The sequence below is a fragment of the Tetrao urogallus genome (genome assembly GCF_951394365.1).
Source record: "Tetrao urogallus genome assembly, chromosome: Z".
In the NCBI taxonomy this organism is placed as follows: Eukaryota; Metazoa; Chordata; class Aves; order Galliformes; family Phasianidae; genus Tetrao; species Tetrao urogallus.
The window spans coordinates 52,312,819-52,331,545 of NC_136816.1; the positions used below are offsets into that span (position 1 = coordinate 52,312,819).

An 18,727-nucleotide genomic window follows, 5' to 3' on the forward strand; every position below is an offset into this window, starting at 1 on the left:
GGTTTTTATTTTAAATTAAGCTATCATTTAAAAAAATGCATAGAAGTAATTTTTGGAAGGATGTTTTAACTTTCAAATGTGTGATGTAATGGATGTATTATGTTACCATTTTAAGAATGTCTTTTACATTAAATTTTCATAAACATGGAAAAACAAATTTAAATATCTGGGAGGTCTGTTTTGCATTCCTTATCTGTCTTGTCAATGTTTAACATCTGCTGATGAGCAGTTACATTCATTTGTAGCTCTCCAAGTGCTTTCCCAAGATAAGTAAGCATCATTATCCTCATTTTTCAGATGGAAAACCAAGAGACTGTGTTACTCCCACCAGAATAGACAGTATGTAGTAAGCCAAAAATAGAACTCATTTTCCGTATGTAACACCCAGTTCTGTATCCAGTGGACCACACCATCTTCCTGCAAGCATCAGTCACACCTCATGAGCTGTGTAGCTAAATTTTGGGTGCACAAAGAGAAAATTCTTTTTTTAACTCTTACATTTAAGACCATGCTTTTTCACTTGCTTCATAGTTGCAAATTTCTCAGACACCCTACTAACTTCTGGAATTTGTAGAATTTGTTTCAGTTGAGCTTTATGTTAGCTACAAAGCCTGTATAGCACAGAATAGGGAAAAATGCAGGAAACGCATATACTTTAAACTGTTCCACAAGGAAGAAAGCCCACCTTAAGGAATGAAGCTGGAGAGAGAGCTCTGCGTAATTCCACACACGCTGCTTAGTGTACAAGTGTGGTCAACAATGTGCAGAAGTTATAAGGATGCACAAGGATAGCACACACGCAGCAAACCTCACCACTGCTCCCTCAGCCTCCCACCCTCCTCCCACCAAACTTTCCCAATGCAGCCATTATATAAACAAGCAGGCTTCAGAGAAAATAAAGAGGAAACATTTAAGGTACAGGAAAAAACTCTCCTGTGGTAAGATATGAAAAAGTAGACATTTCCTACTACAAGCTGAAAAATAAGAGTGCAAATGCTATACTATTTAAAATAATACCACCGTAGGATACTATGAGTCTGTATTACTGTAAAAGATGTGGCTAACACTCAAAACTGATTTAAAAGTAACTTCTTTGTCCAACAAAAAAATTTGTTGATTCTAAGAAGGGCTATATACATTTACACAAATATAACAATATTTACTTAAAAAAACAACAGTAATTGCTCAAACTATCTCTGCAAACACAGGGATTATTAAGTATCTACTGAAACCATTGCACAGTCTGCTGCAATCACTAGTGATTGCACCACATCTCTTTCATGCTATTAAGATGTTAATTCTGAGGACACAGACATTCCTGAGGTAAGAACCCGAGAAGAACTCTGACCAGAGTTTATTTATGAATTATAAATGAATTATAAATAGATGCAATTATATAATACTTAGAGCTAACAAAGCTTTGGAAAAATAAAACTCATGAAGTAGAGCACATGCTAGTAAACTACTTTGGAAGACGTACTGAAGGAATTAGCAAATTCTTATGCTTTAGGTAGCTAACCTTGCCTTACAAACTGCATACCATACTACACTGACAATATAATCCATTATTATAATTCCTGTGTTCCCTCTCCTTCCAAGAAGAGATCCTTTACACTTGCTACAACACACTGAATTGAGAAAGTAACCCAAATTATAAGAACATTTTCCCCAGTAAATACTACTTCAGAAACTCAGGCATTAAAATGTCTTTCAAGGGGGGAATACCATACTGAAAATATCTCTATTTGTATTTGAAGGACTTAATATTTACTGTTTTTCAGGTAATTCTGCAAACATACTAAATTTGAAATTAAATGTATTTATCACTTAGCTTGACAGGTCTGTAGCTCGACCTTGACTTTTGTCAGAAACTATTATTTCTGCTCTATGCATCACCACTCTAAAGAAGTTCTCAAAATGGATCCTAGTCAAGAGTTCTGCAGAAGATTCAAGAGACAGAAAAAAGCATGAATTACTGCTCCCTTTCTGAACAGATTCTGTGGAGCTCTGAGTAACAGAAAATAAAACATACTGTTGATAATATTATATTAACTTCTTTCAAACAAATACAGAGTATACTAAAGAAAAACAGTAAATAAAACAGTACCACTCCTACAACTATGCCACAATTCAATATGCATAATAACTAATGAAAGGACTGAATTATTGCAGCAAATAAATTTTCTGCAAGTATCTCTTCACCTTAAGATTTTTCCTCTCTTTCTATTGTAAACATTTCTTAACATTTGGCCTTGATTTTCTTCCCAGATTACACCGTGCTGGTGGGCAGGGAACATACCAAGTCTTCTTTCAAATCCTCCTCATCTTGGCCTAGAATTCCCTTTTTGCCCTATCCAACTGCTACTGCTGCCAGAGTCATATCCAGCTGCAGTTTCCTAACGCCTTTCAGAACTGTAGACATTTATTGCTACCAAAGAAGTCCTCCCTCCTCCTCATTTTTTTCTGAAGCATACATAATTGCTAATACTAGCTCAGGGATATATATATATCTAGGGATGTAGTTTACTATCTGAAGCTATAATGCAAAAAGAACAGGTGGTTTAGCTTCTTTTGTCATCAGCTGTGTGATTAATAGGAACAGAGAATCACTCCCTTCTTTTGCTTCTCTGATACTTTCCGTAGCTCTCCTCTTCCTCCCTTCACTGTTCCTGCTCACAGTATTATTTCTTGCAGTAGGTTATATTCCTCCCTGTCCTTATGTCATTCATGAGTTTTGATTTTTAATCTCTCTTCTCCTACTTTAAAAACTTCCATTTCAGGGACAATATCAATTTCTGCTGTTTTCCAAATCTGCTTTAGACTGACAGCATACAAAAGCCTCTCACTTCCATTTCTTAATTGGCACTTGTATTTTCACATATCTTGCAAGCCTTCAAGGACATTTCAGCATCTACAATTCAGCTGACTCCAAATGTATGAGTTCTGAGTGCATATCTGTAGAAGCCTCGGTAGAAGCCTCCAGTTACCTGGTTTGCTGTGCCCATCTGAAGGTAAGACTGCAAGAAGACAGAAGCACAAACATGGATGTACTGTGCTTTGCATACAGTCTGAAGAAAGTGATCCATAAATTACCAGAGAATTTCATTTTTCCTGGAACAAACTGTAACGTGCATTCATACGTCTCTCCATGACAAGTAAATGTTTTATGTGTAAACAAGAATCATAAACACAAATGAGCTGTGCTACAAAGCATTAGGCTGTGTACTGCAATTCATATTCCAGATGCTTTTTTGTTGTTGTTTTCGTAGATTTAAAGTGACTCAGAGCATTTCTGTGAGACCGTTCTTATATTTATACTTTCTGTGATGTTAAGCAACTTCTAAGGAAGAACTTCACAAAAGGAGTGTACTGAGGGACACGGTCTGGTGGGAAATGTTGGACTGGATGATCTTGGAGGTCTTTTCCAGCCATGGTAATTCTATGATTCTATGAACATGGAGTTATAAGTTTTCTAAAAGCTGTATCCAATTACAGTCCTGAATGATTTGAATAATAGACTGTCTGACATATTCCAAGATAAGTGACTGCTACATTTCTTCAATATTAGGGTCATATACTGTACTTATCTATTTTTACTCCATGATCTCCATTGCCTGGTAATAAATTAATTTCTCATTGTTGGTTTGGCATGTGCCCTACAGTTAAATTCATTTTCTCTCCAAATGAAGGAAGAAAAAGTTTTCTGAAGTATGACAACTATTCTTATTTTAGAACAAGCAGCCACAGATTAAATTTAGAAAATTATTTTAAGAGGGACATTCCCACATAAAGTCTTAAAAGCTCTTTTTATATTTTCATTTTTAGAAAGTTACCTGATGGTGCAAAACAACCTGACTGTAACTGCATAACTACTTGCATGTAGGACTTTTCACACTGTACAGCTTTTAACCTTAGTGTTTAATTTTCCTTGTTTCCTAGAGCACAGAACACTTCAAAGGACCTCATGTATACCTGCAACTATTACCAATGGCAGTGACAGCTGAAAAACAGGAAATCACCATGCAGTACCAACAACAAGTGCTGATATGACCAGCTGTTTCCAGAGCAGCATGTATAAGCATATGTTCTTGATTCCTCACTGGTTATCAGTAGCACCAAGAAAAAAACATTTTCCATATTCAACTCTTTCATACAGAACTTCTTTCTATACTGCTGTGTAACACGTATGACAGTATTTCACATTTTCAGAATGTGTTAGACATGAATGACTTGCATCACACAAAGTGACTGTCCAGTTTGTTACTGGCTCACCTGGAATTTAACTGCATCCCAATTTTCAGCCTTAAGTAAGGCTGATAGCCACCACATAACCTAGAAGTCTGTCTCATAAGCACCTTAAAGCCTGTAAATATAAGACTGAATCAGTAGATAAAATATTTTATTTCTTGAGTCAAATAATTTGTTACACATTCTCTACTTGAGAAATACGTAAGTATATAACTTTAGGAATGCATTGCTCACAAACCCAACACAAAATACTTTAACAGCAGTTATTAAAGTAGCAGTGTAGGTTCTAGATATCAGCCACATAAGAAACAAGGCTAGGCTAAAAGACGCTCATGCATATATGGTTCTTTCTTCTGGTCACTTCCACCAACTTTCACAAAGTTAATTACCCTGTGCAGCTGTTCCTTTTTGAATTTGACAAAAAATGTGAAAATTTGAATTGGACAAAAAAAAAAAATTAGAATGAAATTAAACAAACAACACAAGAATGCAAACTACTATTCTTTTCACCAACAGAGGAATGCCCTCCATGATTTGACTAACCTTAATTGCACCTATAATTTTGAGCTTCCCCAATGGAAAGTGCTACAAAGCAGAGTTCACTAACTGTATGAATCATGACACATACTGATATACCACTGATTGTAAATCTATATCCTTTGTATTTGCACCCATAGCTGTGATTTGCACACTCATGAAAAAAATAATTCCAAGTAGCAAAATGTCTTACTTGGAGACATGTATAGCAAACAACCACAAAATTAATAACTGTGATTTTTTATATAGCTTATTTTTGATAATGTATCAAGTAGATGATTTGAAAGATTTGTACAGTTTGTATGTGTAATTTGTAAATATAGATCTTCCCAAGCAGGAGAAAAAAAAAAAAAAACAGATGAAAAAAGAAGTTTAAAATCCTCTTAGGCATTCTTCTTAAGCAATAGTTATCCATTTCTCTATATTACAGGAAGTATTTATTTCAGATCAAAAAGAACCTGCCAGACTTGCATGTAAACTAGAATTTCACAGGTGAAAGTATTTCTGAAAAGTAGCTTTGATGACTGCCTCAAAAATATGGTATGTTTAAATTAAGACACCTCCCTCCACTCTTATTTAAAGGATACTTACATCGATGACTGATGAACCTGACAGACTTAATCCTTCTAGATCCGCTGTTAAACTTGGGGACAAAACAGCTGCTGCAGGAACTGCCACAGGAGTTGTTACAGGGTAGACTAGAAGTAAAAAAAGCAATTGTCACTTAATATAAAATAAAATATCGGGAAGGACAATGATCTGTTTTTATTAAGTTTAAAAAGTCCATACATCTTGACATAATTATTTTATGTTCATATGTTTCCTAATCACACAAGATTATTTTTTCCAGACATTTCAGCAATGATCAATAAAACATGAAAGAAGAATTAAAACATATTTTTTACATTCAAGATATATTTCTTACTCTCTTTTACTTTCTATTTAATCCTTTCATCTGATCCATTCTGTGCAACACAATTTATTTATGAGGTATGTGCAAAGTATATATTAATGCAACACTAATATTTGATGCACATGTAGAAGTAAACATGAAGATAGCACTAAAATGCATAGAAAAAAAGTAACACCAGCCCTACTCTACCTTTCCACAACTACATTTTAATCTGTTGTTTGAAATAGTCGTTTTTAGTATCTGATTATTGTACCATAATGCATGATGTTGAACAAGACACAGTCATGGGTACTTGAAGAAGGAAGTAAGCCCACTTCAACAGAAGACAAGTCTAGACAGAAAATTCTCGAAAGAAATGTTTTACATCCCTGTACATTCAAATTGTTAAACTGTTTCTTAGTTATACATCAAACAAAATCATGTATAATCATAATTTTGCATAAGAAAAGTTACTAGGTACTAGTTACTGGGTAATACTTTTGTACAAGAAATTTTTTTGCATACAAAAAATGAACAAATTCAACATTTAAGACATTTAAAATGTCACTGAATCAACTGATTGAATTCATGCTATAGGAAACAAATGAGACTTTAATCAAGATACTTACAGTCATCTAAATCTAAGAGAAACACATCTTGTTTATTTGGAGCTTTTCTGTCTTGTACTGTTTTTTCTTCTTTCTGTCAAAATAGATAAATGTTTTATCTTTTACTATATCAGCAAAAGAATAGTCTTTAATACTTTTATAGTGGCAATGTGTACATCGACTGCTTAGAGCTTAGCATTTAAAGAATTCACCTTGTGAGAAAGAGTTCTATCTATAGATAAGCTGAACCCAAATTCCACATTTAAGCTGTATTTCACTCCTCTGAAGCTCATGTTTAGATTTAATTTTAATAACATCTGCTACTCAAGAAAGATCTGCTGACAAATCAGACCATTAGAGACAGAAACTTTTTTTTATGAGAAGTCATAAGAAAGACATTATTTGCACTTATCTAGGAGGGGGGAAACCTGTAAATACAGATCTAAATAAAAAAGTAGAACGTCATATTGCCCCTTCTGGCCTTCATTCAAAGACACCTCTTATGAGTTGCCAAAGCTTCTTCAAGCACTCAGGACAGATATATCTATAGGTCCCTTCACAAGATAAGCAGATAGAATCACTTTCCTTGAATGTCATCATAGAACAAAATGACCTATCTTGCCAAAAAGTACATTCAATTTTTCTAGTCTCTCAGCTTCATAGTCAGTTGCAAGCTAATACTATGCCAAGATTTTTTTTAATTTTTATTTTTTAATTTTGGGAGAATGTACTTCTCAAGAGTACACGAAGAAAGTGGGCTGATGTTCTCAGAATTTGAAGCCACTGATGTTAAATACTGTCAGGCTTGACATGGGACAAAATGACACTGCTCTTCATTTTCTTCCAGTGGAGCAGGCTGCCTGGAGAACATGTGGATATCCCATCCCTGGAGGTACCAAAGTCAGGTTGGATAGGGCCCTGGGCAGCCTGAGTTGGTGGGTGGCAGCCCTGCACATGGAAGGGGCTTGGAACTGCATGGTCTTTAAGGTCCTTTTGAGCCCCAATCCTTCTGTGATTCAAACAGAAATTCAAAGTATTCTCTGTGGTCATTACAAAAGTGCTTCAGGTATTCTATGAGGAGAATGCTCTTGTGGGCAGAGCAGAATGGAAGCTTTTTATTATTAATTTTTAAATTTTTTATTATTAATTCTTTGATTTTTAAATCAACTGACTGAAATGTTCCTAATCACTACAGTATTTGAATGTTCTGCTATTGCTAGTTCATTTGATCTGTGACACTCCTCTAGACCAATGAAATCTTACAAAATATTTTTATCTTTCCATTCCTTTTATGTTTTGCCTTAGTTACTGATTCTGCTGCAGAATCAGCATTTCTGAGTGCCAGGGCAGTCACAACCACAAGACTGCATTTTTTTTCTTCCAATGTGATTACTGGCAACTCATCTGGCTACTTCTTTTTTTTCTTCTGTGAAATAAAGATAAACATTGTACTTCATAACTCTCAGGTGCTATCTGAATTATGTAATTATTTTTACTTGAATATAATTGAGTTATGAATTACTTCACATCAAAGAAGTCTTAGAAAAATTGAAATATACATATTTTGTTTACTGAAGACTGAAGTTAAGAAAGACATTCTGTGATACTAAGGCCTTTTAGCTTTATTTTGTTATTTGTTTTACCATCCTGAAGTAGTTTCTAAGTATCTATTACAAAGCTCAATATGTAGATTTGCAATACACATTTCTTTTCTGGACTTCTATTACTTTGAATCTACAGTGTAATTCATCTTCAGAAATTGAAAAAAATCCATCAAAGATAATTTCTTATCCTTCAAAATAAAATAAAATAAAATCCTCTTAAGATACAAGTACAGATACATTATATCAAGGTAATACATGGGAAGAAAAATGCCTACTGCACACATTATCAGAATATTAGAAGATTAGATCTGTAAATACAGATCTAAATAAAAAAGTAGAATGTCATATTGCCCCTTCTGGCCTCCATTCAAAGACACCTCTTGTGAGTTGCCAAAGCTTCTTCCAGTACTCAGAATACTGTACATAAGTACAATTAGTTTACAGTTGGTGAAAAAAAAAAAAAAACAAACACAGAAAAACCCACCAAAAAAACCCCAACAAATCAACAAAACAATGACGACAACAACACAACCCTGTAATCTGGAAATATGAAATTAGAAGCAAAGTAAATCAATATAAAGCTAATATTAAAGTATGATTAAGTGTTATTTTCTACTTCAATCAAGTGTGTCAAGCTTGCACACATACAAAGGTACTAAAATACATGAATATTTTCATATTCATACGTATATTTTCAGATATATGTATGCATACATAGCATATGTGTTTCGGTACAAAACATCACAGAAGTTTATTTAAATTAGCCTTGCCTTATATATATATATATTTGTATATATATAAAATATTTATAAATATATACTAATAAATATATATTTATAATATATATTATATATTATAATATAAATATAAATATTTATTTATATGATCATTTTTTTCCTTTTTTTCCAAAGAAAATAAAATAGATTGGCTTTCTAGAAATAATGAATAGCCAATGACTGCAACAAATACTATCAACACATATTTCTAATGAGTGAAAAAAGCTTTGCATTCCAAATCAAGATAATAAAAAGGTTATGACGTGTCTGGCATTTCCCTGTAATAAATTTTATTATTCTTTCCTTAAAATAAATCTACAATATAACCCAGCTTCCTGCCAGGAGAGCTCACTATGGGAAAAGCAGAATACTAAACAAAGAAGTTAAGCTGTATTCCATCAAACATTTCTCCATTTGCAATTCATCTTGGTAATAGAGATAGAACCTGGTAAATGCATATAGGACTTGAAGCAGGAGATTTCTCTTGCTCAATGCATAATTCATGTGCTCCGCCTGCAAAGTGTGTAAAATGAGAATTTCACACCGCAGCATGAGCCATGGAGCTGCAGAGAAAAGGCAGATGAAATCATATTTTGCTGTGTGAATTTTATTTCTTATCCTTCCAATATTTATACAAAACCATCATTGACAATCCAAATGCATTGACAGATCACCCACTGTTTCCATTGTGTTAGCACTTGAAAAGAGATCAGGCAGAAAGATAGACAATTTGTTTTTGTATATTTTTTAAATAGTGGATCAGGTTTTTAACAGCTGAGTGACTGTATTATACTTGTATAAGGAGGTCAACAGTAGCTGATTTAAAAATCCCACTGCAGAGACGCCTACTTACACATGCATCCTCAAATCTGGCTTTCTACTGTAGAAATGCTTAGATCATATTATTTACCTGAACATTTTCAACTATGCATATTTCAAAATTACATAAAACAGCAGCATAAGAGATGGATTTTTCTATTCACCACGGCTTAATTATGATGAATACAACAGCTTTTACAAAATTATTCTTCAAGAAAAAAACAAAACAAAACAAAAATAATCGGAAGTTTGTGTAACCTATTTCTGTGCTAGAAAATGCATGGATGCATGCGTAAATTAAGCTCTTGTGTGACCATAATCAAACCGTTTTATGAAAACTGTGCTAAACATGGCAATGGTACCCAACAAAACACAGAATAGTAGACAACACTCAGAACATTTGTTAACTAACAGCTCATAATTTGTGGACACTGAACAACTATAAAAATAGACCTTACTAATTACTCCTCTCGCCAATGTGTTTCTCAGAAAATATTTTCATTTTTATTTATAAGGATAAGAAAGCCCAAGAAATCATCTTCCCATCTGCACGGGCCACATTACAATAATAGCAGAATAATACAAGCAATGTCTTTTCCAATTAAAATCTTCCAGACAAAGAACATCCTTTTCTTAGGGCTTAAGTTTTTAATGGAAGTAAAATAAATATGAGTAGTTCCTGTAAAAGGTACTTTAATAGAACGGCTCCACATATGACTTTATCTGAAATGTTCTTTACAGCTTGTTAAATTATTGCTTTTCTTTCCAACTTTGAAGGGCTATCAGGGTTATCATCAGTTAGCTACACTTCTGATCACAAGGCTCAAAACAGGTACCTGTACAAAAGCCAGTTAAGCTACTCAGTACAGTAGTCACCCTTGATACAAAATACGTATGACTGTCACCTCCATTTTCTTAACCAATTACACTTCTGAATATAACTATCAGAAACATTTGTAGTACAAATGCAAGCACCCAACATTACTTAAACAGTGAAAAAGTCCTTTGTATTAAAGAGCATTACATTCACTGCAGACTCCTGCCCAATTAATTCAACCTTCATTCAATCTCACATACTACTACATTGGCCATGTCAGAGTTTCCAAGTGACAAAGCATTTAAGGAACATTTGGACAGTGGATTTTATACTATCTTTTCAACTAATTCCTTGTCATGTTTGTTTTTTACTGTCATGTACGCAAACCCCGTTATTTAATATTTTTGTGACATTTTAAAGCTTTGCAGTTCTTCAGTTCTACATTTTGAGTCTGATCAACTCTTCTGTCAATGGCTTAAAACTTCCTTTGTTCCTAGTACATTTCTTTTTAGGTACATCTTAAGTAAGGCTTTAAGACTACTCCAGCAAAAATCCAAATGCTTGACAATTCTCTGCTGACTTCAATAAAACCATCCCAAGTTTCTTAAACATTCTGGTTCTCATATTACACAGTACATTGACTTCACACATTCTCAGGCACTGTTTTAAAATATAAAAAGCTTACTTATGCTGGTAGTCCTCACAAATCCTGTGAAGAAACTGTAACAGTTTAAATAACTATAGTGAAAGGCTGGCCCTGAAGCTCTGAGGAAGAAGGACAATTGCAGCAGAGGGCACACGGTTATTTGAACATAGTTTTGTAGTGACTTCTCAGAGTAAAGCTGAGTTCTGTTATTGTCTGGTGAAAAAAATCTGTACTATACTATAAGAAGCTGCAGACAGTTAGTGTGAAAGGAGTTAACTCTCTTAATATTTAATTTACCTGCTATGAATAAATCTTAGAAGAATGTATGCTATCCAGTGTCATATTAGGCAGGAAACATTGATTAAATAACAGAAATACACCTCAATTTCTATGCTATGATCTCCATTAATTTTTTTGCTTTCCTGGTAGATTGTGGGAATGTACTCACTCAGGTTGTAACTCAGGTTACAACTCAGAGCTTGTAAGTAGATGTATCAAGTTAAAAACCGAAGACTTTTTACATCATAAGATCATTAGAGAAATGAAGGGCCTTTGTTCCTCAGCTAAAGGAAAATACCTGAACAGCTTAATGAAGTTACAGACTTCTCCCTTAGCTATTTGAAACACATTTGTCTTCTACACTTCTACAACTGTATCAAATGCAGCAGAGTCCTGTTCTGACTACTCAGCAATCTATACTGAAATCCTGATCATAATGTGTCAGCTTAATTTAAAATGCTTCAGATTATCACTTAATTTTCAACGCCACACGTACTAAAATGGAAACTTCTGAGCTAGAATTCTAACTGAATTTTTTAAAATGTGCATGAATAGAAACGGAAATAAATTTTGACAACAGAAAAATAACTTTCAGAAATGATTTTACCTTAGCCTTAGCATGAAGTTCCTCATATACTTATTTTTTAAATGAAAGGCAATTAAATAAACAGAATCTACATCATGCAATTAGCTTCAGCTCAGTAACACTTGAATAAAATGAACTTCTAGCCTCTTTATCTTCACAAAGTCAGCAATTAAAACTTAGCTAACACAAGCTAAGTTGCGAAAGTTAGGAGAAACTGCTGGTTCTGTTGAATACTTTTGTATCTTTACATATTTCAGAATTCAATTAGAAAAAAAAAAAGATTTGAAAGATTGCTACTTCATAAATATTGCAAAAAAGCTAATATAACTTGAAGTGATGAAACAATTTATATGCTTTATTCCTATCGAATAGGGAGCAATAAAAGTTGAGTACTCATTAAGGATACTAACTGTACTAGTCTACATATATACCTGTAGTAAATAATCCCACTAGTCTATGTATACATCTTGAGATGGATAAATTAACTTCACTGTTCTCAATGTTAATGGGAAATTCTAAAACAAAGCTAGGCAGTTCTATTTGAGTGCCTTAAGAAACTCTCTCAGATCCAGGTCTTGTAGTAATTATGATCCCATTTTAATCTAACAGTCATCACAAATCAGGCTATTATTTCTGTGCAATCCTCATGTTTTCACCAGTTTAAAAGTAATCTAAAAAAATTAGGTCCCCTTATTCATTATCTATGTGGAGTAAACCAATATGCAATTTTATTTTACAGTATTTTTACTTGCTTAAACTACGAAACAGTTACTGTTGTTTTTGGGATTAGTCTTTTCATGAAAAGTCAACAAATATTTACAAAACTTCTGCTTCTCAGATATTTAAAAAATTACTACCCATTTCCATTCCTCAAGAAAGAAATACACAGTTAGATGCATTGTTTAATGTTTTATATATATACACACAAGTATATGTATGCATATATAAATATTTAAAACATCTTACCTTAGTAGAGGTAGCATTTCTGGACTTTTCAGCATCTGAGTCACTATTAGAGTCTGATTCTGACTTGGAGTTTGAAGAACTCTCATCTGATGAACTAGACTCTGTATCAGAGGAACTGAATGTGCTTCTGGACTTGGAGTTTTCCTTTGCTTTCTTTTTAATGCCTTCTGAATCACTAGAGGTTAAAATAATTAAATATAATAAGAAACACAGAAAACCACCAAAGAAAAACAATTTGGAGTAATAATATCAGAAAATAGTTTGAGTTGGAAGATACCTTAAGGATCATCTAGCTCCAACTGCTCTGCTGTGGGTAAGGGCACCTTCCAGTAAATGAAGTTCCCCAGGAACCCCATCTAACCTGGCTGTGAATGCCTCTAGGGATGGAACATTGACAGGTTCTCTGGGCAACTCTTCCAATGTCTTACCATCCTCTGAGTTATAATTTCTTCTAATGATCTAAGTCTCAGTAATCTAAGTCTCCCTTGTTTTATTTTAAAGTCATGACCTTGTCCTATTGCTACACGACCCGATAAAAAGTCTCTCTCTACCTTTCAGTACTGAAAGGTACAAGGTCTCCCTGAAGCCTTCTCTTTTCTGCACGGAACAAGCCTAGCTCCTACAGCCTTTCTTTGTAGGAGAGGTGCACCAACACTCTGATCATCCTCACAACCCTCCTTTGGGCCTGCTCAAGTAGCTCCATGTCTTTCTCGAGCGGGGGGCCCCAGAGCTTGAACTAGGAAGCATCCTACAACCAAGATTTCAAAGATTGATGAAATGAATGTGAAATCAGTACTTCCTCATGATAAGGAAACTTGGCTACAATGGCAGAAGTAGTAGCTTATTTAAGGGAATACAAAATTATTCTACTACACTACACAACATATCATCACTCAAGCAGGATAACGGTCAAACGAATATATGAACATAAAAAGTATTAAACACATTATCTATATGCATCAAGCTTATAATATTTCAGGAAAGTGCAGACACCATTTTAGAACAAATGTTTCTGCCTATTCCTCCTGCAACTAAAAGAATCATGATGGATTATAAGATGTTTTTGCAGAGTAAAACTGACTTTGAACATCAAGACATTTATTGGTTTGTTAATCTTTCCAGATCAAGACAACTAGAAAAAAGGCCCGTAATACCTACCAGTATTTCAAGACATACAGATTTCATTCAGAAGAGCTGTTACCTTTTGACACCTTTTGTCATATGAAATACATTATGACTACTGGACTTCAAAGATAGCATTCTTCATACAGTAAGGTTCTGTTAATCATAGCAATCTTGGATTATGTTGTTCTATGCTAACAGCTACGAAATGTTATTAAAATCTGCCCAGTTCTTTTCTACTAATAGTGTAACTACAAATTAATAGATTATTCTTTTGTCTCAGTGGGAGTAGGGGATGAAGAGGAAAAGATCAGTAGATATAAATATTGCAGGAAACAAAAACTATTTCCTAATAGTTATCATGGAAAAGATAGATACTACTGCCCACTGAAAGCAAACTTCTCTTATTGCATCTGCATGCAACTTAAACTTCTAAATCAGGTGCACCACCTGATTCAGCTTCCTCTTCAAGACAATCAATTGGATACTGAAAAGATGAAAGGGTAACAAGGTCAGGAATAATTAAACAAATCCAGACCACTCAGCTAGTAGGAATCCCTTTTGTCCCAGCTTGTTAAATATTTTTGCCTAGCTTGAGGAGCAGTGCAAAAGAATACACAGTGCCACAATACTGGCAATATTTTTAGAAGGGAAAGATAGAGGGAAAAGGAATTGAAAAGTCTAACACTACAGAAAGAAAAAATGTAAGGAGTAATGCTTTCTTCTTGCCAAGAACCTTTCAAGATTGAACTGCCTGAATCAAATGCAATCAAAACATTTAAAAATCAGTATTAAAATTTAAACCATGCTAATAAGGCCCACCCATGAAGGTGAAATCAAAACCCAGAATTTTAACAGTTGAAAGCTATTTTCTCTGAAAGCAGTGAACTCAAGGCTTGCAAATCTAGAACAAAAACCAGGAATGTGCTTTACAGAAACAGTCCAATGTAGCAAATCTGATTAAGATTATGGTGAAAAACAGGAAATCTCATAAGGAAATTTCATATGATAGCTTGTTTTAGGTCACTAAGCTAAAAATAAAAATTCCCTACTGTGTACTGTTCCTCATGACATATAACACACGCAATGACAAAACTGTCTACATTTTCTCCATTGCCATTGAACAGGAGCTGTAGTTGTATTAACATAAGCTACTGTGAACTCATTACATAAATTAAAAAAAACATTCTTTCAAAATACATCTTATATTTAAAACAAGATTTAAAGATTAAAAATGTTACTTTATTGTGTATCAGCCAGTTTTGACGGGTAATCATTGTTTATCTTACTCCTTAAACTTTCAGATGTTATTCTAATGAGAAGAATTTACTGGTAACTAGCTTTTTAACTTTCCGATGATGAAAAGCCTGTATTAATTTAACCTACAGATTTCATTTGTTCTGAACAGGAAAAACAATATAAATCACTTTTAAAATCATTAAATCCTGACTTAAATTAATAAAGTCATAATTAGGGCATTATGCTGTGTTTGTTATGGAAGTGGCAAGGCGAGCTGCTTTAATTACTGTCTGTAATAAAAGGAGCAGAGTGCGTACTGCTCCCCAATCAGCGCTGTCAGCCACGACTGAGCTGAGCTGCAAACTCATCAAGTGAGCTGGCAGCAGACTATAGACTAAAGGGCGATCATGTCTGCAGAGGCTACTTGCTGACAACAGTAGAAGAAACAGATTCATACAATCCAAGGTATTAGCCCCAGTTACTCAAAATTTTAATGATACTTTAATACATGATAATGCTGTTGATAATGGGCAATCTTAAAAAGTGCTAACACTTAAATATCTTATGACCGTTTCCCTTCACAGCCCTTGCTTCTAATATTTGGATCATAATCTTTTCAATATAACATTATTTAGAAAAATCAATTGTCTTAGTTACATAATGGCAAAGTGTTGAAGGACTTAATTTTAGCTCTCAGCAAAATTACTGCAAAAGGTAATTAAGTGTTTCATACACTGTGTTTGATCACTTATTCAGTCTCCCAAGGTTACATCAGTTTTCAAAAAGACACCCAAGATTTTAGATTAATTCCAAATACAGTAGTTTGACTAATGAAAATATGAACCCAACTCATACACAGAATATATACTGAAACATGGATAAACGGGAAATGTCATTCTTTGCTTGGTGTACCTTCAAAATGCTTAACTGAGCACTTAGCAGACTGCTTACAACAAAAATGCTTTAGCAGCTACCATCACAAAAATTAAAACCATACAAATGTACACTTACCTTTCCTCAGCAGCTCCAGATGTTTTCTTTGCTGTACTTTCTTCTGATTCACTATCACTTGATACTCCAGTGGAAGAGGAACTCCCACTACTCTCCTCACCACTGCTTTCTTCCTTATGTTGCTTCTCACTTTCACTGCCAGATTCACTATCTGGAAAAAAAAAAAAATCACTCTTAGAATTTTTAGATTTTTTTTGTAAATATCTTAAATAGTAAGTATTTTAGGAATCCCACTTGGTTTTAAAATAAAGTTTTAGTATTATAAGATCCAATTACACATTTTACCCTTATTTTCCTAGGATCAAAAGCAGGTAAGGAACCACTTCACCCAAATATTTACAAAATTCTGTTGATTAAAGAGCTGCACTCTTTAAGCATACAATACAGTTACTAATCAAATTAGAACTCCAAATTATAAATTAATTACATGTGGGTTCTTCTATAAAATCCTATCAGGTGTTGGAGATGACCTCAAGTTTTCTACCACATACGTTCACTTAACTGCAAGATTATCTTTCAAATTGCTTAATTACACAATCTTGATAGTGATGATGTTTTAATAACAGATTTTAAAAAAACTGTTCATCTGGTAATTAATCATATAGTTAAAATACATTCAAATATCTGAAATGAACATATTCTTTTCTTCCTTAAGAGATCATTCCCTGATACAATTTGTAGGTACTTTTCTTTGCATATCTCTTCAGATGTGGAATGAGAGGGAAGAAGTACCAAATTCTGATTTGGAAGCCCATTTGGTTAGTTTAACAAGATGCTGCTAAGTCTTTTAAGTCTCTGATGCCATATCTTTTCTGTGTATAGCCCTTGGACCTGAGATAATTCTTTATCTTTTTGTTAAGTCTAGAAATGGTCAGTGAGACTCACGTTCATCACTAAATTTAACTATGTTAACATCTACTGCAATGGCACTCTTGGGGAATTGTCTACCTCATATTGAGCAAGTGACTATTCAAAAAATCCTTAGCTCATTTGAAAGGCACCCATCAGCTATCTCCTCCATCATCACCTCAGTTGTAATATATAGAAACAGAAACGCTGAACTTCAGAGTAAAACAATAACAATTTACTAAATAAAAACCATGAAATACTACAGTTAAAAAAAGTTTTACAATTTACCAATAGTAGCACATGCTATCACAATAGTACTTTATCAATAACAAATGCCAAAAAACATTCAAGAACTATGGCTCTCATCAACTAAGGCTTTGGTCATTTTTCTGACAAAACATTAAAGCTACATATTCTCGTTACTTTTGCTAGTTTTAAAGTGAGATGAAAATAGCATACAAGCCTTTTTTTTTTTTCATCTTGGAAGCAAAGCAACACAATTTAATGAACACACAAGCCATACCTATACAATTAGCTGTTACCACTACACTGTTGTAAATGTAATCCTTTTTTCCCCTCATTTTTCTGATACCTCTGGAGGTGTTTCGTTTTTTTTTTTCCCCTGATTCCCTTTATGTAGTGACCAATTCTGAACATAAAGTTATCCACGAAGCAGAGATAAAAGTCCGTTTCCAAATACCTACCTGATGCACTTGTACTGGCAGAGTCCTCTTCCTCCTCTTCTGATTCAGAGTAGAACTTTTCAGTAGGTTTCTGTGTCTTCTTGAGAACGGCAGTCCATTCCTTTGACTGTAAATAAATTTCAATTTAGGTTTACTTTTAGAACTAGCAATACAAAAATATACATATAACATGTCAAAGAAAAATACCTGCAGTAGTGGTATTAGGCAGTTTCTAAATAAATCCTCTAAGTAATCAAGAGTGACGATTAAGCTTCTCTTCTTTTAAAGAATTAGGAGCACTGAAAGTTTTGAATATACTTGCAAAAGGTGAGATATGCCTATGAAAGACTAGAAAAAGATTTACTAAGGGAGATTTAAAAGCACTGGTAGCCATAAATAAATTGCTATGCCAAAAGATGCTGTAGTGTTAAGAGTTTTATCTTTGGCACCATTTCAGTTTACCCTAATGCTAGAATGAAGAATAAATACCATCTTTATCATCGCAAGTTTTAAGAGGAAAACAGACACAGACCCACCAGGCAGTAGCTAGATGACAACTGTATTTCAATTCCTTTGGTATTTGCCAAATAAAAGTAATTCTTATCAACAAAACGCTACTTTGGCCAGACTGTTTTTAATTCATATTCCCTAAAATGCTGAGCAACTGAAGAAAAATTCTTGCCAGGGAAGAAACAAATAGGCAACCGTTTCAACACTGATACAGGTCTGCATCAGTGACAGCTTTTTAACTCAATTTCATTCACTTATTTTGTATAGTCATATGAAGTATTAGAGCAATCACGAAGTCGCTAATGTGGTATTCTCCAAAGAAAATATTTGCAAAAAAGCATTGGAAAAAGGATTTTCACATTTATTTTGAGGTTTAAGTAGTCAGAAGACGTTTTCTGTTGTGTTGTAAGCAGGTGTTACTTCATTTGATCAATTTCATGCAAGGCTTTTATTTTTATGGATAAAGGCACCTCCACACACTCTTTCATGCCAACTTTATCATTTATAATAAAACTCTTTGAGATGACTGCAATCA

General features: G+C 33.9%; 1 protein-coding gene across 3 annotated transcripts in view; it reads right to left on the minus strand.

Annotated features, from left to right (window-relative positions):
* Nucleotides 1–18,727, minus strand: part of AP3B1 (adaptor related protein complex 3 subunit beta 1) — a gene marked incomplete at both ends in the record, with an annotated part of 157,798 nt that overhangs the window by 42,795 nt on the left and 96,276 nt on the right. For 2 of the 3 annotated variants that reach the window (XM_079549003.1, XM_079549001.1), the window contains 5 exons: nt 5,377–5,483; nt 6,307–6,379; nt 12,779–12,953; nt 16,151–16,301; nt 17,704–17,809. In XM_079549003.1, the coding sequence (XP_079405129.1) occupies nt 5,377–5,483; nt 6,307–6,379; nt 12,779–12,953; nt 16,151–16,301; nt 17,704–17,809 (612 nt within the window). Of the gene's footprint in view, nt 1–5,376; nt 5,484–6,306; nt 6,380–12,778; nt 12,954–16,150; nt 16,302–17,699; nt 17,810–18,727 lie in introns of all 3 variants that reach the window. The other variant, XM_079549002.1, reaches the window with a different exon arrangement.